The 23,929-nt window shown below is 40.5% G+C and overlaps 1 protein-coding gene across 1 annotated transcript in view; it reads left to right on the top strand.

The window, feature by feature from the left end:
• Window positions 1-23,046, top strand: part of MTAP (methylthioadenosine phosphorylase) — a 53,435-nt gene extending 30,389 nt beyond the window's left edge. The window contains exons 5-8 of the mRNA XM_055428144.2: window positions 3,026-3,128; window positions 8,128-8,367; window positions 12,829-12,951; window positions 15,292-23,046. Of these exons, the coding sequence (XP_055284119.1) occupies window positions 3,026-3,128; window positions 8,128-8,367; window positions 12,829-12,951; window positions 15,292-15,330 (505 nt within the window). The 3' untranslated portion in view covers window positions 15,331-23,046. The remainder of the gene's footprint in view (window positions 1-3,025; window positions 3,129-8,127; window positions 8,368-12,828; window positions 12,952-15,291) is intronic.
• Window positions 23,047-23,929: the final 883 nt, after the last annotated feature.

The raw sequence follows: 23,929 nt of genomic DNA, 5'->3' as shown, positions 1-23,929 counted from the left end.
AACTATTGTTTATCCCCAAACTCACATATTTGACATAAAAAAATGGAGGAGTTATTGCATCTGCCTGTTGGGATGTAGCTACTGGAGATTTCTGTGACCCTGTTTTCATAATTAAACAAATGTGTGAGTGTATGTTGTTAATATGAAGAAGAACTCAAAGAGGGTAAGTAATTTGCTCAAGGACATGTGAAAAATCAGTAACAAGATTGAAATCCATGTACAAAACTGAGAATGAGCCACTATTCTGTCTACAGAAGAGCTTTTTTTTTTTTTACTAGAAATTAGGAGTGAACAGGCAGGAGTCCCCATCAACACAGGCTCAATCAGTTAACAGTCCCCACAGTGTGGGACGTCCCTTGCTTCTTGCAGACTTGTAGAACCTCTGACTTCTATTTAAAGCTCTCAGGGGGAGGATAGGAGATCTTAAAATTACATGTATTTTCATTTTAGAATTTCCCTTGGGTGGTGTCCTTCAGTCCCTTCACTTGTGGTTGCATACCTCATTGTTCTTGATCTGAATTTCACTCGGCATAATCATGCCTCATTTTATGCAGTATCAGAGTATTCACAGTAATTTAAATTCAGATCATTACTTGAATGTATTGCTATCTGAGTTAGAACACCGTGACTAGGCGGGCAGGCTGTGTTAAGAGATGTTTCTCATCAGCATTTTCCTTCCTGGGATCTTAAAAGTATAACCCTGAAACTATTAGACATATGGGTGTTAAAGTCCCCAGGTCTTCCTTGGGGCTACCCCTCCTGCAAGGCTGGGTGTTCTGAGGGCCAGCTACAGCTGCTGCTTGGTGCTGACTCCTGATGCAGTCTCCAGCTCAGACCTCAGTTCTGAGCTGCCGTGGGGTAGCTGGGCCTCAGGGCTGACTTAATCCTCATAGCACTCTTACAAATGGGTGGTGAACGCTACATTTTATAACTGGAAAATGAAGACTCAAAAAGATATGGTGGTTTTGCTATAAACCATAGAGATGGAAGTTGGGGAGCTTTGTTTAATGAGAAAAATGCAAAATGTTCCAGTTGAGAGGGAATTAAAACTGTAGGCAGTTAATATCAGGTGTTTATAGCATAACATAAAGATTAATAACACATTATTGTTGTTGCTTAGTCACCAAGTCAGGTCTGACTCGTTTGCGACCCCATGGACTGTATAGCCTGCCAGGCTCCTCTGTCCATGGTATTTCCCAGGCAAGAATCCTGGAGTGGGTTGCCATTTCCTTCTCCAGGGGATCTTGCCAAGCCAGGGATTGAACCTGCATCTCCTGCATTGGCAGAAAGATTCTTTACCACTGAGCCATCTGGGAAGCCCAGAAATGATGCCTTAAGGTAAATGTTCAGAACAGAGAGAAGAGTAATTAGGCGAAGACGGGACGGAGAGAGAGAGGGACAGAATAGGTAAGATGGGGTGCTCCTGCATAGATGTCCACTGGGGGATAGCCCCTGAAGGGTTCTCTGGCCCTGTTTTCACACTTAATCATGGTTGTAAATAGGATTATTGCCAATATTTGACTCACTGGAGGCTGAAACCAAGCCAAAGCTGGAATATGTGGCACCATTTTATTAGTCAGTTTTACAAAAAGAAAAAAGCCTCTGTTTATATAGGCTGGAAGAGTCATTTGACCTGTGCTTCAACCCCATCTGGAATTGCTTGGGGTTAACTTAGCCTTTCCCTTAAGACTCATGTGATAAGGGGGTTGAGAGGAGCATGGACTTTGTTTTCATTCCTCCCCAGCTCTGAGGCCTAATCTCTGAGAGAGGTGGCTTTGGTGCCAGCTGGTGTCACTGTTTAATGTGTGATGGGGAGGCAGTGACAGGTTAACTCTGAGAGGTGGACATGCCAGCTGTGTAAGCCGAGCCAGGATGTTTCTCCATGCTGGTCTGTACCCTCCCAGCAGAAGCAGGAATGAAGCTGTACCTTCAGCTGTTGGGTTTCCCATGCCCTGTTGCTACCCTGCTCTCCCCTGTCTAGGAGAATGAGGACTCTCTCTTTCCTATATTACTCACGAGTTCAAGTTTAGAACAGTGCAATGGATATAAAAAGTGCTTTATTCTGAAAACTTTGAGAGAGAAGTTGCTGGGTGACTTGGCACTGGGTTAATTTTGGACTCTTATGGACTGAAAAATGTTTTATCAGAAAGTTAACTTTAGAACTTTCATGAGACTTTAGAATTAATTCTGGCAGGCAGACGCACAAGTTTAAGCAAGACAGCAGAGACAGATACTTCGAAATGCAGAGCCGGATGAATGGCTGCTTCTTCAGTGGATCAAAGGCATGAAAAGCTAAGGTTGAGGGTAGAGGGCAGGAGTTACTCTCAGTTTAGCGACAGGGCAGTTTAGTGCAAAATTTGGACCTTGGAGCTTGTTTGGAATATGAAACTAACTAAGCAACAGTTTTTTAAAAAAGAAAAAAGATTTTTTTTATTTTTTGAGGACACCAGGGAAATTGGCATATGGTCTATATATTAGATAATACTTAGGAATTGTCATTTTTATCAACTGTAATAATGACATCGCCTTGGAAAATAATCCATATATTTTAGTCTTTCTGAAGTAGCGATAAAGTGACAAAGTCTGGGATTTGCAATAAATGAAGTAGGTTTGACGAAATTTAGGAAATTGTTGAATTAAAATATATATAAGGGGTTCACTATACAATCCTGTATATCTGAGATGACGAGAAATGTTCATAGTTGACTTCTTAAGTGTTTTACCTGGCCACCTGAGCCCACAGTTGACTTTCATCTACTGTTCAGTGTGGTTATCCTGTCACAGTCAACAGACCACAGACACTTTAACTCCTGTTGGGAAGCAGGTTGCTACCAACCCAGGGCCAGAAAAGCCAAGTCCTATCAAGCAGCTCTCTCTGTTTTTTTAAACAGTTTCTCTCAGCTTATCCAGAACTATTGATTCTAGAGTGAGGACCAAGATACTGACCTAGATACAACTGATTACCAGCTCTAAAGGGTGGAGAGATAACTTTTTAAAAAATAACTTTTTTTACTTTATTTTATAGGACTACCAGAAGGCTTCAGACCTTCTATGATGGAAATCATTCCTGTGCCAGAGGAGTGTGCCATATTCCAATGGCTGAGCCATTCTGCCCTAAAACAAGAGAGGTTCGTAATCTTTCTGGAAGGCGCGCCAGAATAAATCGTGAGGGCTTGGGGTGGCATCTACAGACAGATTAGTTGGCCAAGCATGTGGTCTCTCTTCCCCTCTCTAGTTTGATTCTTATGCAAGGTTTTAGGAAGAATTGTTTCCCTTTGTTAATAATCCCTCCACTACTCTCAGTCATCTATAAGCTGAATCGCTCAAATTTGCAACCTTTTTTTTTTTTTAATAAGTTTTGATTTTAGTGTCAGGATACCTGGATACCTTTTAAAATAATTTAGACCGCATAATATGGAGTATACACTCTGGAATCAGATTTCCTAGGATCACGTCTTTATTCTTCAGCTTAATTGTTGCTTATTTCTGGATCCAGAACCTTGGACTCTGGTTTCCTCATTTATAAAAATTAATGATAACATTTTGATACCTCACAGGACTGTGAAGGATAAAAGAGTAACTTACTTATAAAGTGCTTTGAGTGATGCCTATCAGTTATAAGACATCTAGTGACTGGTAACTGCCTTTATGAATTAAATTATTAATAATCTATAAATAGGTAGATTGGCATCATTTGCCTTTGAGCTGAGTCTGACTTTTCCTGTCCAGCCTCCTCTCCTCTCCAGAATTATAGTAAGATCTCAGGACTGTAGAGGCAACCCTTACAAAAGCCAGTGGTGGTATAAAGTGAGAAATCCCAGCCTTAGCTTTCAGAGAATAAAAATGGCTATACCACAGTTCACAAGTCCATCCGTGGTACTTTTCTTATAACCCCAAAATTTGAAAGTCAAATGCCACCTAATAGGTCAGAAGTACTGTCAGAAGCAAACTGCCTAGTAAAATCTACTAACTTAGACAGTAGAAATAACTAAACGTGTTACTCATTCAGATAATTTTAACGCCTGATGTGAAACACAGATTTATGTTCAACCTTGCATAATCATGTAAAACTAGCTTCTTTACAGGCAAAGCTAGAGTGCCTTAAATAACCTCACTCTGGTCTCAGAAATCTAGAGTCAAAGCCAGGCATTGGAGGGAGCCATTTCAGATATATCACTGCATGTTTATTCTTTGTGACTTCTGTGAAAGCATATTTTTAAGTAAGCATTTAGATACACATTTGAGTGTTGGACAGCATGGGGCGTTGTTAGAGGCACTGACCCATCATGCAGTTGAAAATCTGAGTATAAATTTACAGTTGGCCCTCCATATCTGGCAGTTCTGCATCCAAGGATTCAGCCAACCCACAGAGTGAACAGCATTGGAGCATGAATCTATTGTGAAAAAACTCCATGTAAGAGTAGACCACACAGTTCAAACCTGTGTTGTTCAAAGATCAGCTGTATATGTTCCTGGGTAGTTATCAGCAGAATATATCAGAATGATGTTGGTCTTAACCTCTGAAACACAGATCTGTCCACAAAATAAATGTGCTCTCCAAGGGAAGTTAGAAGTATATAATAACATTTTTGTCCACTTCAGATTGGGGGAAGCTTGGAAGAAACAGACTAGGGAGAGAATATGCATGTTAATAGGAAATCTGAGGTACTGCCCCAGTGATTTGGGTACTGGGAGTAGAGGTGTGTAAGGGAAGTGCTGATGAGGTATTCAGAGCACATGTAAATGCGGCGGCCGAGTGATCGTTTCCAGCAATACAGTCTGGCCTCCTTTGAAACTGAATTAATTCAGCTGTTATTAGTCTAGCCAATCTTCACATAAAGATTAAAAGTGCTAGGGAAGGCAGTTTAAGAAAATGGGGAGGCGGGGAGAGGCCTTCAGAATATTATTTTATTCTTATATACCCTAAAAGGGATTTTTAAAATACTATCCAAAAATGTAAAGCGTGGATGGTGTTGCCCCTTGGTAATTATCACTTAAACTTTCAGTATCCTTGTGAGCTTTTGTGTACCGACGACAGATTGTCAAGATGAATTGTCCAGTGGCAAGCAAGGTACATACTGGTTGTACTGTATCTTATCATTTGTGTTAAATATGTGTGTGTGTATATAAGGGGCTTCCCTGGTGTCTCAGCGGTAAAGAATCCACCTGCAATGCAGGAGACATGGGTTCAATCCCTGGGTCAGGAAGATCCCCTGGAAGAGGAAATGGCAACCCAATCTAGTATTCTTGCCTGGGAAATCTCATGGACAGAGGAGCCTGGCAGGCTACAGTTCATAGGGTTGCAAAGAGTCAAACATGACTGAGCATCTGAGCACTCACGCCTGTGTGTATAAAAGATATAAATATGAAAATATTTATGTATAAATAGAGTGTTTCTGAAAAGCTGACCAAAGAACTAGTAACTGATTTCCCATGGGGAAACTGAATCCCTCGTACACAGGCAGAAGAAATACTTGTCACAGAATAAGAACCTCTGTGCTGTTTACATTTTGTACCATGTGCAAGTATTACCTATTCCAAACACAGTGTCACTTCTAGTCAAAAAGTAATCTGAAACAAATTTCTTCAAAAAGTCCTGACACATTAAAGAGACCTGTCAGGCTGGAGTTGTATTTCGGGTACCTTACAATGGCATTATCTGTTTGTGTGGGAGTGCAAAGTGCTACTTCGGGTGGCAAGCCCTCAGGGTCTGCCACTGGCTGGGCCATACCCATAAGCCTCCACTTCCTCCTCCCCAGTGTGGCACCCACCCCAGGGTGATGGTGAAGACTTATATGCCATATACCACTGGCCTGCGAGAACTGTGATCTTCCTTCATACATCTTTAGAAGCACTCTGAAGTTTGGCCAAGACATACAGCTGTTATTTGGGACTTTTAAAGACATTTAATGAATACAGGACTGGGCTGGTTATAACTTAATTTTGAAAGGGGGTAGGGACAGCAGGGAAGGAGTGATTTAATAAGGCTTATTATTTATAACCTGTGCTGCTTAGGAAACGGTTTTGATTTAGCATAGTCTTATTTTCAGCATGTACAGGATAAATAAACATGATGGAGCATCAACTAGTCATTGGCTAGGGCTTGTCACGGTTCTAAATTTAGAGTTGCCAGATCAGATCAGATCAGTCGCTCAGTCGTGTCCGACTCTCCGCGACCCCATGAATCACAGCACGCCAGGCCTCCCTGTCCATCACCAACTCCCGGAGCTCACTCAAACACTCTTACTAAAATTCTTTCTTCTATCGCCATAGCATAATGTTATTTTTAAGGAAATAGGTTAATTTGCCTGTGTGGTTCAGACATGTGCAGGCAAGACTTTGGCCTAGATTGGAGCCTTCTGTTGACTTTGAGTCACTCCAGTTTGTATATAGTATCCTAGGAACTTTGACCCATTACTTGGGAAATGTGTAGAAGCTGCCAGTGTTAATAATTTGAAGAGGACTTCCGTGGTGGTCCAGTGGTTAATAATCCACCTGCCAGTGCAGGGAACATGGGTTCGATCCCTGGTCCGGGAGGATTCCACGTGTCGCGGTGCAACTAAGGCTGTGTGCCACAACGAGTGAGCCCGCGCTCTCGAGCCGGTGAGCTGCAGCTACTAAAGCCCGCACGTCCTGGAGCCTGTGTGCCATAACAGGAGAACCCACCATGGTGAGAAGCCCAGGCACTGCATCTGGAGCATGACCCAGTGCAGCCCGAATGATTAATTAAAAAAAATAATTAGAAGACCAGTTAAGCATGTATATATTGTGTTGGGCACTCCTTGCCGTGTATTCCTTGAAAGTGTTACCCAGGTGTGTCCAGCTCTTTGCAATCCCAAAGACTGTAGCCCACCAGACTCTTTTGACCATGGGATTCTTCAGGCAAGAATACCGGAGTGGGTTGCCATTTCCTTCTCCAGGAGATCTTCCCAAGCCACGGATTGAACCTGCTTCTCCTGCATTGCAGGCAGATTCTTTACCATCTGAGCCACCAGGGAAGTGGAAGTGTATTCCTTAGCTCATTTAATCTTCACAGTATCTCTGAGTTGTATTATTAGTCCCATATCACTGATGAAAAAACTAGGACATAGGTAAGTGAATTCTTGTCAGTACTTTAACAGTTAAGTTTAAAGTACTAACTTTTTTTCAATTAAACAGGGATGTTTAAGCACAGAGTAAGAGAAAAATGAAATTAAATTGGATATACATTATTAGACACTAGGAAAAGTGATCAAACTTTTAAATAATGTTTCTAAACTCATATATGGCCTTGCTTCTAAAGGGATGCCAAGATAAGCTTATCTCTGGATAGAAGAAATCAGCACAGTCCATTCTGTTTTTTATTGTATGTCTTTAGAGAAGCAGCAGGCAAAGAGATTATGAAAGCACTTTCTACCCCCAAAAAGCTTTCACAGAAGCCCTCAGGTTTTGTATAGAAAAGCAATGAGAATGAGTTCTCAGGAGCTTGGAAACTTCACTCTGCATATCTCTGAGACGTGGATGAGGAGGGCGCCTTGTGTAGCTTTGAAGGTTAAGAGCTCAGACTCAAGTCCACATTCACAGTCCATGATAATCTATTAAGGCAGCTAAAAAGTGAGATTAAAGCATGTAAACAAATGCCTGGTGTAAAGAAAAAGCCCACTGTTTGCTCTTATTGCTGTGAGCTAGAGGTCGGAGAAGGCAATGGCAAGCCACTCCAGTACTCTTGCCTAGAAAATCCCATGGACGGAGGAGCCTGGTAGGCTGCAGTCCATGGGGTCGCTATGAGTCAGACATGACTGAGCGACTTCACTTTCACTTTCACACATTGGAGAAGGAAATGTCAACCCACTCCAGTGTTCTTGCCTGGAGAATCCCAGGGATGGGGGAGCCTGGTGGGCTGCCGTCTATGGGGTCACACAGAGTCGGACACGACTGAAGTGACTTAGCAGCAGCAGAGGTTGGGTGGGACAGAGCATTATGTAAATGGATAGGGAGCTGGAAACTCCCTTCTGTGATCGCCCGTGTTCTCTTTGAGGGCCTGCAGGTACTCGGTACTTATAGTAAGAATCTTTTAAAGTAGCAGGGAAGAAAAAGTAAAGCTCATCTTCTGTTTTTATGTTTTGAGTTTGGTTCTTTCTGTTCTAGGTCCTCATAGAGACTGCTAAGAAGCTAGGACTCCGGTGCCACTCAAAAGGGACAGTGATCACCATTGAGGGACCTCGTTTCAGCTCCCGGGCAGAAAGCATCATGTTCCAAACCTGGGGGGCTGATGTTATCAACATGACCACAGTTCCAGAAGTGGTTCTTGCTAAGGAGGCGGGAATTTGCTACGCAAGTATCGCCATGGCGACAGATTATGATTGCTGGAAGGAGCATGAGGAAGTGGTAGGTGGAATTCTCTTTGGTACATGTATGGCCTGGGTTTCCATGTGCCAGCAGAGCCAGTGAGAGAATGTCTTAACTCTTTGTTTCTATTACATTAGTTCCAGAAAGTGCCTTTATACCAAGTTTTAAAGTCAACTTTTTATACATTGTCATTAGGTGTTACCAGATTTTTTTTTCTGTAGTTCCCATTGGAGGAACAAAATCTTCATAGAGAATGAAAGGACACTTATGCAAGGATCTACAGGGAAGAGTACATTGTAAACACATAGGTGTGTTGGGAATCTTACTGAGATTCAGCCCTTACGTTACAGATAAAGACTCTTGGTTATAAGTTCTTTATGCTCCTGTTTATTATGTAGCGGGGAAACCTATTAATGTACCTCTTCCTGGTAAGAGGATTCTGTATTCATGTCTAACCTGCCATGGATTGGATGGGTACTGTGCTTGGTATAACAATACAATAGGAGACAGACAAGTCCATAAGGAGCCAACATTCTGGGTTTTGAAGGAACTGGGTAGAGGCCAAACAAACCAATGTGAGAAGGCTCGGGGTTATACAGAAATAGTGTGGTAAGATACAGAAGTACGCATCAAATTGGCCCAACCAAATACTTGACATCCAGGAAGCCTGGCTTAAGTGTGATGGGAAAGAGGGCCGTGCTGGAGAGGTGAGAGGGGGAAGATGGAGGCAGGGCCATGTAGACTATGTAAGGATTTCAGACGGGAGGTCATGGAGGGTTTGAAGCAGAAAAAACAGCAAGATCCAGCTGGTATTTGACGATAGTGGGCCACTGAGGTCAGGCTTCCAAAACAAATATTTCTTTTGTGGAAAACTTCAAAACATTTGCAAAAGTAGAGTTTAGTATAATGAACCCCCTAGTTACCCATCACCCACCTTTCCACAGTCATCAGCCGTGGCAACTGCTGACTTATTTATATGCCCCTACTCAGTTTTCTCTCCCCTACCCTCATGATTTTGAAGTAGATTTTTCTAAAAGGCCTCTCTTTTAAATATAATTTTTTAAAACCACACCACCACTGTTGTGCAAAAAATTAGTGATATTAATTCTTTAATATAATCAAATGTCCAGACTTGTCACATTTTCCCTCTTTTCTCATAGTTTTTAACTGTTCAAATCAGGATCCCTTATAATCCACACATTGTATTTGAATGATAAGCCTCTTAAATCTTTAATATTCTCCTCCCTTTTCATTCCTTGCATTTTACTTGAAGAAACCAGATCATTTGTCTTGTCATTTATCTCATTTTAAAAAGAGAAAAGGACAAAACTGCAGCCAAGAAATTTTGAAGGAAGTATGGCAGTGGCTGTTCTGGACACTTTTAGGGGAGGTGACATCTTCTCTAGGGGGACCGTACCACCATCTCAGAGCTGCTTGTTTCACCATCCAATTTCATGTAAAACGGGCTAAGATATTCTAGCTGCCTTTCCATCCATGGGTATGGAGTTTAGGTCATGGATGAACACAGATTCTTTGAGAATGTTTGTTACTTAAGAAATCTGCAAATCCTGACCCAATGTAGTCTCTGACTTGGCAGCTTTGGTCACCTCAGGGGCAGTTCGGCCTCATGATGTTGAGAAGCTGCTTCCAGTTAATAGGAACCTCCAGCCTCTGCCACTCCCCGAGAGCAGGCTGCTTCCTGCCTGTGGCTTTCTGCATGGTCTCATAACATTTGTCTCCTTTGCAGAGCTAATGGTGCTTTCATTTAGTAGGCCACATGAGGTTTGGAAAACAGTCAATTGGAGCTACTTCAGTTAAAAGCAAAAAAACTAAGCTCTGTGTAAGTGGTAAAGCACGAAAGCAAATGATGTTAAACGCCACAAGGAAAGCACAGACAGAGATGGCATCATCTCAGCCAGCTGCGTGTGTCATTGTGCCTTAAACCAGATGTGCAGCCTGGCACGGAAAAAGGTTCTAGAGTTGCCTAACCCCTCTTCAGATTCCCGTTGTTCTTTTTACTTGTAATATTGGGTGACTTATTTAACCCTTCCACATGAGTTGGGGGGTGTTAATTACATTTCTGACCGTGTAGGATTACTGGAAGAATTAAACATGATAAATACGGAGCCACTACTAAGAGGAGAGTGAAAAGGTTGTCTTGAAGCTCAACATTTAGAAAACTAAGATCATGGTATCTAGTCCCATCACTTCATGGGAAATAGATGGAAAAACAGTGGAAACAGTGTCAGACTTTATTTTTTGGGGCTCCAAAATCACTGCAGATGCTGATTGCAGCCATGAAATTAAAAGATGCTTACTCCTTGGAAGGAAAATTATGACCAACCTTGATAATATATTAAAAAGCAGAGACATTACTTTGCGAACAAAGGTCCGTCTAGTCAAGGCTATAGTTTTTCCCGTGGTCATGTATGGATGTGAGATTTGGACTGTGAAGAAAGCTGATCGCCGAAGAATTGATGCTTTTGAACTGTGGTGTTGAAGACTCTTGAGAGTCCCTTGTACCGCAAGGAGATCCAACCAGTCCATTCTAAGGGAGATCGATCCTGGGTGTTCATTGGAAGGACTGATGCTAAAGCTGAAACTGCAATACTTTGGCCACCTCATGCGATGAGTTGACTCACTGGAAAAGACTGATGCTGGGAAAGGTTGGGGGCAGGAGGAGAAGGGGACGACTGAGAATGAGATGGCTGGATGGCATCACCGACTCTGTGGACATGAGTTTGAGTGAACTCAGGGAGTTGGTGATGGACAGGGAGGCCTGGCGTGCTGTGATTCATGGGGTCGCGGAGAGTCGGACACGACTGAACTGAACTGAACTGAACTATAGTACTAGGGCTTCCCAGATGGCACTGATAGTAAAGAACCTGCCTGCCAATGCAGGAGATATGAGAGACACTGGTTCAATTCCTTGGTCAGGAATATCCCCTGGAGGAGGGCATGGCAACCCACTCTAGTATTCTTGCCTGGAGAATCCCATGGACAATGGAGCCTGGTGGGCTACAGTCCATAGGGTCACACAGAGTTGGACACGACTGAAGCAACTTAGAACGCACAGTATAGTACTGGCTCCTAAGTGGGTCGTAGTCAGATGATAGGTATGATGGAATGGCGGAGTGATGTAGTTTCCGAAGAAAACTTGAGGTTTAAGCTGGATGTTGACCAAGTTAGAATTTATTGTGAGAAAGCAGAAAGGACATTCTGGGTGGAGCGCTGCAGCAAAAACACAGAGGAAAAGGAGGTCAGAATCTATATAGAAATAGGAGTCACAAAATATGAGGAAAAGAGTAAAATATAAGGGAAGTCTCTTGGTTGTTTCACGATGCTGCATTTGAAGTTTCCTACCTGGCAGGCACCCCACTGGCTGCCTCCTTGTGCTGTGATCCCTCCACAGTGATGGCACCCCTCTCTGCTATGGCGCTTATCATTTTGCTGTAAACACATCTCCATGTTGTGGGAGGGGTCTAGGAAGGAATAGGAAGGTATAATCATGGTGCCCCTGAATCTTGGGTTTCTTCTAAGCATAGTTAAGCATGACAAGTACTGTTTCCGGTCATCTGTCTTATACTCAACTTCCTTCAGCTTCCTAAGGAAGCAATTTCAGTCATACACAGAAGCAATGGGGTGCTTAAGCCTCCATGAATCCAACATCCAACTTCAGTCATAAACATAACAACTTTAAGCCAACCATGTTTCATCTATACACTGATCCATATCTTGTCCGTGAACATTTTAGGAGACATCTAACATAACCACATTGCTGTTATCACAATCCAACAATAATTCCTTAATACATCCAGGCAAAGTTCAATTTTCTAGTTATCTCAAATAGCATAAGTGATTTTTTGCTTCCAGGTGTTCTTAAAAGAAACCAGGTCATTTGTCCTATAGAGTTTGCCACAGTCTGAATTGCTGAAATCATCTCCTTAGGATGGTTTATCCAGTTTCGCAGTGTTCTATAGTTTCTGTAAATTGGCAGCAGGATCCAGAGATTTGATCTAATTCTGACCTCATAATCCACAAGGAAGCTCATGAAAGTGGACTGTTTGGTTTGGGTTTCTGGTTTTGTGATGTTAACAGCCCATCCATTAATTCACTGGTACTATAAAAATGGTGATACTCTGATTCCATCATTTTTATTAAAGACTTCTCTAAAGGGAAATGTTCTTATCTTCTGATTTATCCAGTATAGCAACAGTTTTAAAACTGGAATCCATTCTGTGCTACAAGCTTTCTAGGCCATGCCAACACATTATACAACTGAAAAGGTTTCTCAGACACCATGTTGAAAACTAGTTGTGCTTTTCAGAGATGTCATTGGATTCCTCTTTGACCTCTCCCCTAATAAATGCAGAACTTGGGTTCAAGTTCTTGGGAGTAAACTGACTTCAACAGATCAGGCAGGAACTCAGAAAAAAATGTTCTGTGAAAAGCAGTGGAATTTTAAATTGCTGGTAATGTCCTGTGCTGTTGTTTCTCTAGGTTTCAGTAGACCGGGTCTTAAAGACCCTGAAAGAAAATGCCAATAAAGCCAAAAGCTTACTTCTCACTACCATACCTCAAATAGGATCCATGGAATGGTCAGAAACCGTCCATAACATGAAGGTAAGTATCCTCTCCATCTGCAAGCAGACACTTCCATAGACTTTCAGCTGCCCTTTTCTCCAATTTGCATTGAACCCTTGGTCCATCTCTTCATGTATTTTATACTAGACTAGATGTTTTCTACATGTTTTCATGTCATTTACTAGCATACTAACCATAAATGGAAGAGAGATATATTCTGGCTGGTAATGCAAGAGCACTAAAAGTTGAGGTGAAGGAGTTTTATTATCTAGTCTATCAAGTTCTTGACACTGTCCTGCTTTGCAGTGTATCCATAAATTTTACTTCAGAAGATTGGTAGTGTTTGCTCTGTACATGTATTACACTGCAGACAAGGCTGTTTTCTCTTTGGCAGATCCATGCAAAGTACTGGCAGCCTTTAAAGCCAAAAATACCAAAAATTTGGCAAACAATACCCAAATGGTGCCAGGGACTGTCTACTTATAGTTAATGTTGCATCAAACAAACTAAGATAGTAATAAACATGTGGATGGTTACAGATTGGTAGCTTTTCAACTCTAGTATTAATTTCCAGAATATGATTTGAACTGATTGCTGAGCTCAGGTGTGTGGTTTTTATCTGGACCTCTTGTGACTGTCTTGATTAACCACCTTAGATAAGGCATTGGCTGAAATTGATGAGATGTTATATTCACCTAGTATCCAAAGAGGGTAGCCAGCATATCCAAAGGTCTCCTAGAATACATCTCTACTCTTAGGTCTTAGAGTTGAGAGAGGATTTGAAAAGTTGATAAGAGCCCTCTCAACCTGAATAACCGCCGAGGAGCCCTGGAGTGACAGCCACTGTTTGAGTGTGGTGATGGTACTGTGGTAGCGCATGACTGCCAACTGCTGGGCATAGAGGAGCCGTGATTTGTAGTTTGCTGACTGCCATGGTATAAATGCTCTTGCACAGCCCATTTCAAGCTACCAACACGAAGCCACCGGTCAGCTGGGAAGTCATATACATAATGGGTTTTTACAAGCTGCTACAAGCAGGCTCCAGAAAACCAGTGTAATAAAATGTCTCTCAGCCTTGAGGCCTGGCAAAGTCAGGAATACTGGCATTTTGTAATCTGTCTTCCCTACTAGATTTTAAATCCATAAGGAGCAGGAAACACATCTGTTTGTTTCAGCCTGTCTACTCAGGACATAAATGTTCTTTAATGATAGGTCCTTTCCCTCATGAATTATTTCATCATAATTGAAATATAGGCAACTCTTTTTATATGGATGAAGAAAAGGGGAATAGAAAGTAAGTTCTGAGAATTGGAGAATGTCACTTTAAAGTAGAAACAGTTAAATTTGGTGAAACGTAATGAGTGTAATGCGTAGACCAGCATGACTTTGGCTTATCTAAACAAACACTGTTAACTGGCAGGAAATGTGATTCATACTTTTGGTGCTGCTGAGGCTGTTACCTGCAGGATGGGATGGTGAGGTTTGGGGTTTGGCTTTTTCTGGTTTTATGTTTTTTTAAGGTTTCTGACCCCATTCTGACCATAGTCCCTTGAACTTTCAAAGATAATTTGTCAAGGAATAAATTTATTATTTCAGCTTCATTTTTAAGTAAAAATGTTTGGAATAGTAGATTGGTGTTCTCTATTCCTTCTGTGAAGCTTCTGAACGTGTGTGTAAAACGGCATTTTTAAAAGGGTTAATATGTGTAGAAGAGAGAAAATGAAGAATTGCTCCTCTCGACAAAATTGAGAATCATGGCCTCCATTCTGTAACATATAAGGAACACCACACTAATAATCCCTTATTCCAAGGCAGTATTTCCAGTTCTCTGAACGCTGAAGTGTGTATCATTAATTCACTAATTCATTTCAGAATCACTTAGCAAGCACCAACTATATGTCAGGCTATGGTTTACACAGATATGTAAGATGCTGTTATGGAGAAGCTCCTCATCTATTTGGAGATACTCGCATATTAAAATTTCAATGACATTTTTCAGCGGAATAAGACAAAGGCTAGGGGTTGGTGTATAAAATATGTTCTAGTGGATGTAAAGGGGCAGGGGTGGAGATAAGTGAGAATCAGGACAATCCTCTGAGATAAACATTCTAAACTTCACTTTACATGAAAGGAAAATGAGGAACTATTAGTTAAAAAAGAATTATGCTCAAAACTCCATACGTGGTTAGTGATTATTAAACTTTCAGTGAACATGAGAATTTTCTGGAGAGTTTATCAAGCATATATCCCATGAGTCCTCACTGTATAAAAATCAAAGTGGTAATAAGCACTCCAGGTGATTATCATGCCCCCAAGCATGAGAATTCCTGCCTGTTGTAATTGTTTGATTAATCATAACCTGTGCCTACTTCCTTTCAGAAAACAGCCCAGTTTTCTGTTATGTTACCAAGACATTGAAATAGCATGGTTGCCCAGAAGACCAGGAGACTTTGAAATTCCAGTCCTTTTGGGAATTCCTGCTTGAGAAAACATAGAAAAGATAATGCAGCTTTCATGCCCTTGCTGCCCAAGGAAGAAGTGCTAAGACATTGTGCTCATCAGAGATGCCTTCTCAAAGACTTGGACTGCTTCAAATAATAGAAGGAAACCAAATTACACTTCCAGAAAAGAAAAAAAGACACCTTTCACCATTCCCCTATTAAATTTGTAACAATAAATGTAGTCAGTAATATTGATATGCTGCCAAGGAATTTGAAGAAGAAAAGCTCTTAGACTCTTTACTGATGTGACTGTAAGTTGGTATAATCTTTTTGGAGGGCAGTTTGGTAAAAATGTATCAAAGGCTTAAAAAATATTCTTTGTGCTGGTTAAACTCCTAGGAATTTATCTTAAAGGAATTATCAGAGATACATATAAATAATTGTGAATAAAGAAGGATGTATAACATAGTCATCATAGCAAATATTCAAAACAATCTGCATATCTAACAAATGGAGGTAAATCATGGTCAAGCTCTTAATTAGATTGTGAAGCAGCCAACTGAACATCATGGCTTCACATGAGGTACAAAAGACATTGTTGCTGTATAATATGGAATGAGGCTATGTAAGCATTTTACAGTACTCATTTTGTTTTAAAATTCTACATAGTTATGTACAAAGAATAGAAAGAAATATATGCATTCTTCTGTCATTGTAGTTGGGAAGAGATAATTTTTAATTTTATTTTTTCCATTTCTTCCATTTTTCTACAATGAATATAATCGAATAGTGAAGTTGTAGAAATAAAAATGGGCTTAGAAAGATCCAGTTCTTGAAAACCCACTGTTTTTGGTAATGCAGCAGAAGCTAAGATGGCAGTGCTAAGAGGAGTTCTGTTTGAGTCCCATCTTTATATTGTTAAAAATACCATTAATGATTGTGTGGTTAGAACAATATTTGGGTTTGCAACAATGTGAGAAAAGCTGAGTGTTTATTATGGAGCTAATCTTAAATTATTTAAGAGACCATATACACACATTATAGTGTGTCCGATATTTTTAAAACTGATATTTGACTTTTTGTTTCTACACCTTTTAATGATTTGATGAATTATTTTACATGAGTTGATTTTTTTAAATAAAAAAATGGAAGCTTCTTACTGTTTTTTATTCTTAATTTTATAGGAATGTGGTTTGTTTCCTTATCACAGAGAGATCATTTTTCCCTCAGAATTACTCCCCACTGTAGGCTGTTACTCAGTCTTTAGCAATGTATATCTCTTGCCTGTTTAAAGAGAATGTAGAATGAATGTGTTTGTGTCTAAGAAATTGTCTTCAAGATAATGAGCTGCTAACTGTAAATAATAAACTAGTTACCCTTCAGCATTAATACAGAGCTGTTTGGGTTACATGGAAGTATGGCTCTTAAACTCTGATGCAGCATTTCAGCTCTGCATGAGACAACCACAGAGGACGTGATGGATCTGAACCCAGGGGTCTCTGGCTCTGTACACCATGCTTGTTTTCACTACCCAGTAATATATGCTATGCCTTACTATCCTTTCTTGGTACACATCTGAGGATGCCAAGGCCAAAGTGTAGGCATTTTTCCTGTTCCTTCAAAAGTACGGTGGTTTCCAAATTCAGTTCATTTCAGTTCAGTCATTCAGTTGTGTCTGACTCTTTGCAACCCCATTTGCAGCACACCAGGCCTCCCTATCCTTCACCAACTCCCAGAGCTTACTCAAACTCATGTCCATTGAGTCAGTGATGCCATCCAACCATCTTATCCTCTGTCATCCCCTTCTCCCACCTTAAATCTTTCCCAGCATCAGGGTCTTTTCCAATGAGTCGGTTCTTTGCATCACGTGGCCAAAGTATTGGAGTTTCAGCTTCATCATCAGTCCTTCAAATGAACATTTCCTTTAGGATGGACAGGTTGGATCTTCTTGCTGTCCAAGGGACTCTCAAGAGTCCTCCAACACTACAGTTCAAAAACATCAATTCTTCAGCGGTCAGCTTTATAGTCCAACTGTCACATCTATATATGACTACTGGGAAAACCAAAGCTTTGATAGATGGACCTTTGTTGGCAAAGTAATGTCTCTGCCTTTTAATATGCTGTGTAGGTTGGTCATAACTTCTTCCAAGGAGCAAGCGTCTTTTAATTTCATGACTGCAGTCACTGTCCACAGTGATTTTGGAGCCCAAAAAAGTAAAGCCTCTCTCTTTCCATTGTTTCCCCATCTATCTGACATGAAGTGATGGGACCAAATGCCACGATCTTAGTTTTCTGAACGTTGAGTTTTAAGCCAACTGTTTCACTCTCACTTTCATCAAGAGGCTCGTATTTCTTTGCTTTCTGCCATTAGGGTGGTGTCATCTGCATATGTCAGGCTGTTGATATTTCTCCCAGCAACCTTGATTCCAGCTTGTGCTTCATCCAGTCCAGTATTTCTCATGATATACTCTGCATATAAGTTAAATAAGCAGGGTAACAATATACAGCCTTGACGTACTCCTTTCCCAATTTGGAACCAATCTGATGTTCTATGTCCAGTTCTACCTTGCTTCTTGACCTGCATACAGATTTCTCAGGAGGCAGGTCAGGTGGTCTGGTATTCCCATCTCTTTCAGAATTTTCCACAGTTTATTGTGATCCACACAGTCAAAGGCTTTGGCATAGTCAATACAGCAGAAGTAGATGTATTTCTGGAACTCTCTAGCTTTTTTGATGATCCAGTAGATGTTGGTGATTTGATCTCTGGTTCCTCTGACTTCTCTAAATCCAGCTTGAACATCTGGAAGTTCATGGTTCACATACTGTTGAAGCCTAGCTTGGAGAATTTTCAGCATTACTTTGCTAGTGTGTGAAATGAGTGCAATTGTGTGGTAGTTTGAGCATTCTCTGGCATTGCCTTTCTTTGGGATTGGAATGAAGACTGACCTTTTCCAGTCCTGTGGCCACTGCTGAGTTTTTCAAATTTGCTGACATGAGTGCAGCACTTTCACAGCATCATCTTTTAGGGTTTGAAATAGCTTAGCTGGAATTCCATCACCTCCACTAGCTTTGTTTGTAGTGATGTTTCCTAAGGCCCACTTGTCTTCTTATTTCAGGATGTCTGGCTCTAGGTGAGTGATCACACCATCGTGATTATCTGGGTCATGAAGATATTTTTTGTACAGTTCTGTGTATTCTTGCCACCTCTTAATATCTTCTGCTTCTGTTAGGTCCATACCATTTCTGTCCTTTATTGTTCCCATCTTTGCATGAAATGTTCCCTTGGTATTTCTAATATTCTTGAAGAGATCTCTAGTCTTTCCCATTCTATTGTTTTCCTCTATTTCTTTGCATTGCTCCCTGAGGAAGGCTTTCTTATCTCTCCTTGATATTCTTTGGAACTCTGTATTCAAATGGGTATATCTTTCTTTCCTTTTCTCCTTTGCCTTTCGCCTCACTTCTTTTCTCAACTATTTGTAAGGCCTCGTCAGACAACCATTTTGCCTTTATGCATTTCTTTTTCTTGGGAATGGTCTTGATCACTGCCTCCTGTACAATGTCACAAACCTCCATCCATAGTACTTCAGGTACTCTTATCAGATCTAGTCCCTTGAATCTATTTGTCAATTGTACTGTATAATCGTAAGGGATTTGATTTAGGTCATACCTGAATGGTCTAGTGATTTTCTCCACTTTCTTCAATTTCAGTCTGAATTTTGCAATAAGGAGTTCATGATCTGAGCCACAGTCAGCTCTCGGTCTTGTTTTTGCTGACTGTATAGAGCTTCTCCATCTTTGGCTACAAAGAATATAATCCTTCTGATTTCAGTGTTGACCACCTGGTGATGTCCATGTGTAGAGTCTTCTCTTGTGTTGTTGGAAGAGGGTGTTTGGTATGACCAGTGTGTTCCCTTGGCAAAACTCTTAGCCTTTGCCCTACTTCATTCTGTACTCCAAGGCCAAATTTGCCTGTTACTCCAGGTATTTCTTGACTTCCTACTTTTGCTTTCCAAATTATAGAAGTTCTCTTGATTCAGTAGGGTTTTCTTGTAACCTCATTTTTAACTTCTCAAGTGGAGTATACAGTTCACTTGTTTTGTTGCCCATCATTCACTCCTTAAGCAAAGCCAACAATATAATTTTCCTCATAGCTCATCCTTGAGGACTTTGCTGACCATTTCTTCCTGGAATGCTTCTCAATTCCATGATTCTTCACTCCTTTTCTTAGCTACAACAATAAGTGAACACTGGGATGAGCTTTGAGTATGTCAGATTTTCCCCAAAGAATGATGGGCATATTAGAAAAGTTCTAGCTTAGCAACTCAGCCCCTTAAGAGTGCTGAATTACTAATTAGTACATCTGCATCTACATAAAAATATTTTATTGGCATTGTGAGCTGCTTATTTTGCATTGTTTTTCATGATTTTGATGAGAAGATAACTAGAATAGTTCATAGGCAGAGTGTTAACCAAAGAGTGGAGAAGGCTGGAATAGTAGAGTTACATTTGAGAACTGAAAATACTTTGCAGATTAGCCTCAGTGCATCCTGGATTTGTTCATAACAGGTCAAAACTTAAGAACGGCTAAAATTCTCAGTGGTGTGGGGAAGTCTAAATAAGGTGCATTAATTCAAATGAGTGTCTTTATACACCACCATAGAACAATGTCCATGACAAAAGTGGAAATCAGAAAATTACCTAAAGTAAAGCAGTTTGTGTTTGTGAATAGCATATTTATGTTTTATGGCCACAGAGTTTCCAGAAAGAAGCTGAGTGACCACCTCTGAGGTATGAATCAAGAGACCTACTGTCTACCTCATACCTTTCTGTGCCATTTGAACTTCTTACCATAAGCATCTACTAGTAGGTGCTTATATGTTTTGAGGAGTGGAGAATAGACACCTTGCTTTGTAGCAGTTTATATAATGTCTTTAGCCTGACATTGATTTCTGTTAGGTCATGTCTGGGTCAGTGTGTCCAGTTCTGGGCACAATACTTTTGGGGAACTCTGACCAAAGAGCACCAACAGAAGAGTATAGGAACTGGGCAAACAGTGCCCACATATGTACTGGTGGAAGGAACTGAGTATGTCTAACCATTTAAGAGAAAATCTTATGTGAGCATTTCAAATATTTAAAAGTTATAGACTAATCTATCTCTATTGAGTAAGCATCCATAAAATCATGAAACATCTTTTTATTTACGAGATCCTTTTTTCATGAACTTATTATCACAAGGTCAATCTATATTTGTGTAAGTGAAAATCTGATCTTATTTTTCCTACATAAAACCATCAGCTGTTCACGCACCTTCCCCTCCATGTCAACCTTCAGCAGGTAACTTCAGTTCCTTCACTGACAAAGCTGAAGCCTCAAAAGAGAACTTCCAGGCATACCCCCCTTTACCCTTCCCCAAACTCTTTGCTCCTCTCTTGTTATTTCTGACAATACACATATCAGCAGCACCTGGAGGGCTTTTTAAAACATACTGCATCGCCCCACCCTAGAGTTTCTCTTTTAAAAGTCATCAGCCTGGGACGTCGTAATCGGGTTTGTAGCCATCTTGAAATTAACACACATTTCAGTACTGGTGTCTCAGTCCCCTTCTATCTCTGTGTCTTCCAGCCTCTGCTGAGCTTGCTGGCGTGCTCCCAACATAACCCATTCCCCTGGTGGACAGAGGATACTTAGAAAAAATTCTTTCTCTTAAATTTTGAAATCAATCTACCTGTAACTTTTCATTTATCCTTCTCTGGAACTGTTAGGGCGTCATCTAATCTCTTCCACACAGCACAGTTCTAATATTTGATGGCGGTCTATCTGTCCTCCCAAGAGACCTTTTGCCGAACATCTAGTTCATTTTCTTTTCCAGTGTTCTTGAAATAAAATTACATTTGATACTGTAAGTTTAAGTGTACAGCACAATGGCATATGTATATACTGCAAGCATTACTGCAGTAAGTTTAGTTAGCACCCATCACCTCATCAATTCAGTTCTATTCAGTCGGTCAGCTGTGTCTGACTCTTTGTGACCCCATGGACTGTAGCACGCCAACATTCCCTGTCCTTCACCATCTCCCAGAGCTTGCTCAAACTCATGTCCATTGAGTCGGTGATGCCATCCAGCGATCTCATCCTCTGTCATCCCCTTCTCCTCCTGCCCTCAGTCTTTCCCAGCATCAGGGTCTTTCCCATCAGTTCTTCGCATCAGGTGGCCAAAGTATTGGAACTTCAGCTTCAGCGTCAATCACCTCATTCACCATAGTTACATCAATCACCATAGTTCCAGAAAAAAAATTTTTTTCCTTGTGAGGAGAACTTGTAGGACCTGCTCCCTTAGCATCTTTCAAATAGGCCATAAAGCACTGTAAACTGTAGACATCATGGTGTACATTACATCCCCAGTACTTACTTATTTTATAACTGGGAGTTTATACATTTAACCACCTCCACGTAATTCCCCTATCCTCTATGCCCTACTTCTGGCAACCTCAAATCTGATCTGTTTCTATGAGTCTAGTGTTCTATTTTAGATTCCACATATAAATGAGACCAAACAGTACATGTCTTTCTCTAACTTATTTCACTTAGCATAATGCCCTCATAATGTCCATCAGTGTTGTTACAAATGGCAGAATTTCTTTTGCCTCATGGCTGTAGCATATTCCGTTGTTTCTATATATACCACATTTTCTTTGTTCATCCTTCAGTGAGTGCAGTTTATTTCCATGTCTTAGCTGTTGTGAATAATGCTGCAATAAAAGGACATCTCTTCAACAGTGATTTCGTTTATTCTTGCGAACCTCCAGTGTTTCCCATAGTGGCTGTACCAATCTACATTCCCACCAACCTTGCACAAAGGTTCTCTTTTCTCTACATCCTGACAAGCATCTGTTATCTGTTTTTTTTCTTTTGAGGATAGCCATTCTGATGAAATGGCTGACATGTCATCTCATTGTGGTCTTGATTGCACTACCCTAATGTTGAGCACATTTTCATGTACCTTTTGCTCATCTGAATATCTTATAAAACTGTCTATTCAGGTCCATTGCCAATTTTTCAATTAGATAATTATTATTTGCTATTCAGTTGTATGGGGTTTTTATATATTTTGAATGTTAACCTCTTGTCAGATACATGATTTGCAAATATCTTCTGCCATTCTGTAAAATGCTGTTTCATTTTGTTGACTGTTTCTTTTTGGCATTCAAAAGCTTGTAAACTGGATGTAGTTCCATCTGTTTACTGTTGTATTTTGTTGCTTGCGATTTCAGTGTAATATTAAAAAAATCACTGCCAAGACCCATGTCAATAAGTATTTTTCCCAAGTTTTCTTCTAGGAGTTTTATGGTTTCAGGTCTTACATTTAGGTCTTCAATTCATTTCAATTTAATTTTTGTGAGTAGTATAGGTATAAGATAGGATTCATAGTTTCTGATTCAAGATGTCTGAGATAGGGCCTGATAATTTACATTTCTAATATAAGTTCCAGGTGACATTGAAGCCACACTTTGAAAACTGCAATCATAGATGTTTTTCCCTGCTCATCCACTTACTGGATCTTGTAACTCTCACCGAGTCAAAGATGTCACTCTGACACTTGACCCTCTCTAAAAATCAAACCATCTCTCATTACTGGATCATTGTATCTCAGTGCACAAATATGCTATTCTTTCTTCCATTAAAAAAAATACTTCTTGACCACAATTCTGTTTACTGATTGTCTTAATGCTTTGACTTTCGTTGAAATATGACCTCTTGAAGAGTTATATATTTTCACTGTCTCCAACTGGTCTTCATTCTTTGTTCAGCTCACTTCAAATCAAATTTTGCCAGCAACCCACTTCCAACACCAACAAAATTATTCTCAAAGTCATCTCTAGTAAATCTACTGGTCAACTCTCAGACTTCAACCTTTTCCTATCAGCAGCATTTGATACATTTATCCATTCCTGCTATTTGATAAACTTTCTTCACGTGGCTTTCCGGAACATCACACTTGATTTTTCTTCTACCTCACCAGCTGCTACTCAGTCTCCTTCGCTTGTTCGTCCTCCCTAATCTTTCAACATTACCTGCCTCAAGGCTCAATCTTTGGATTTTTCTATCTTCACTCATTCTTTGGGGACCATTTCTCATCTGCATCCCAAATCTGCCCTCCCAGCAGAGCTGGCAGTTCCTTTCTTCCAGTTACTCAGACCAAAAACATGGAGTCATCCTTGCCACTTCAAAAGCCATATTCACACCAGGAAAACTTGATTCACTCTGCCATCAAAACACATCTGGAAACTAACTATTCCTCACAGCATCTACTGTTTCTACCCTGATCTGAGCTGCTCTCATTTATCTGACTACTGAAATAATCTTCTAACTGGTCTTCCAGCTTCTACTCTTCTCCATGAGACCTGCACCTTTCCCTTATCTCTCTGAATTCATTCCTAACTATCCTGAAAACTCACCCTGCTCCATACTACCAACCTTACTTTTCCTATAACACACCAGGCCTTCTCCTCCTTAAGTATTTGCTTTGTGTCCCTCTTCCTGAAAAGTTACTCCAGATAAACATGTGGCTCAGGC

This window comes from Moschus berezovskii, chromosome 7, assembly GCF_049115385.1.
Source record: "Moschus berezovskii isolate FMDL1 chromosome 7, NW_MosBer_1.0, whole genome shotgun sequence".
In the NCBI taxonomy this organism is placed as follows: Eukaryota; Metazoa; Chordata; class Mammalia; order Artiodactyla; family Moschidae; genus Moschus; species Moschus berezovskii.
The sequence above is the reverse complement of the archived record's forward strand: the minus strand, read 5'-3'. Positions and strand labels throughout refer to the sequence as shown.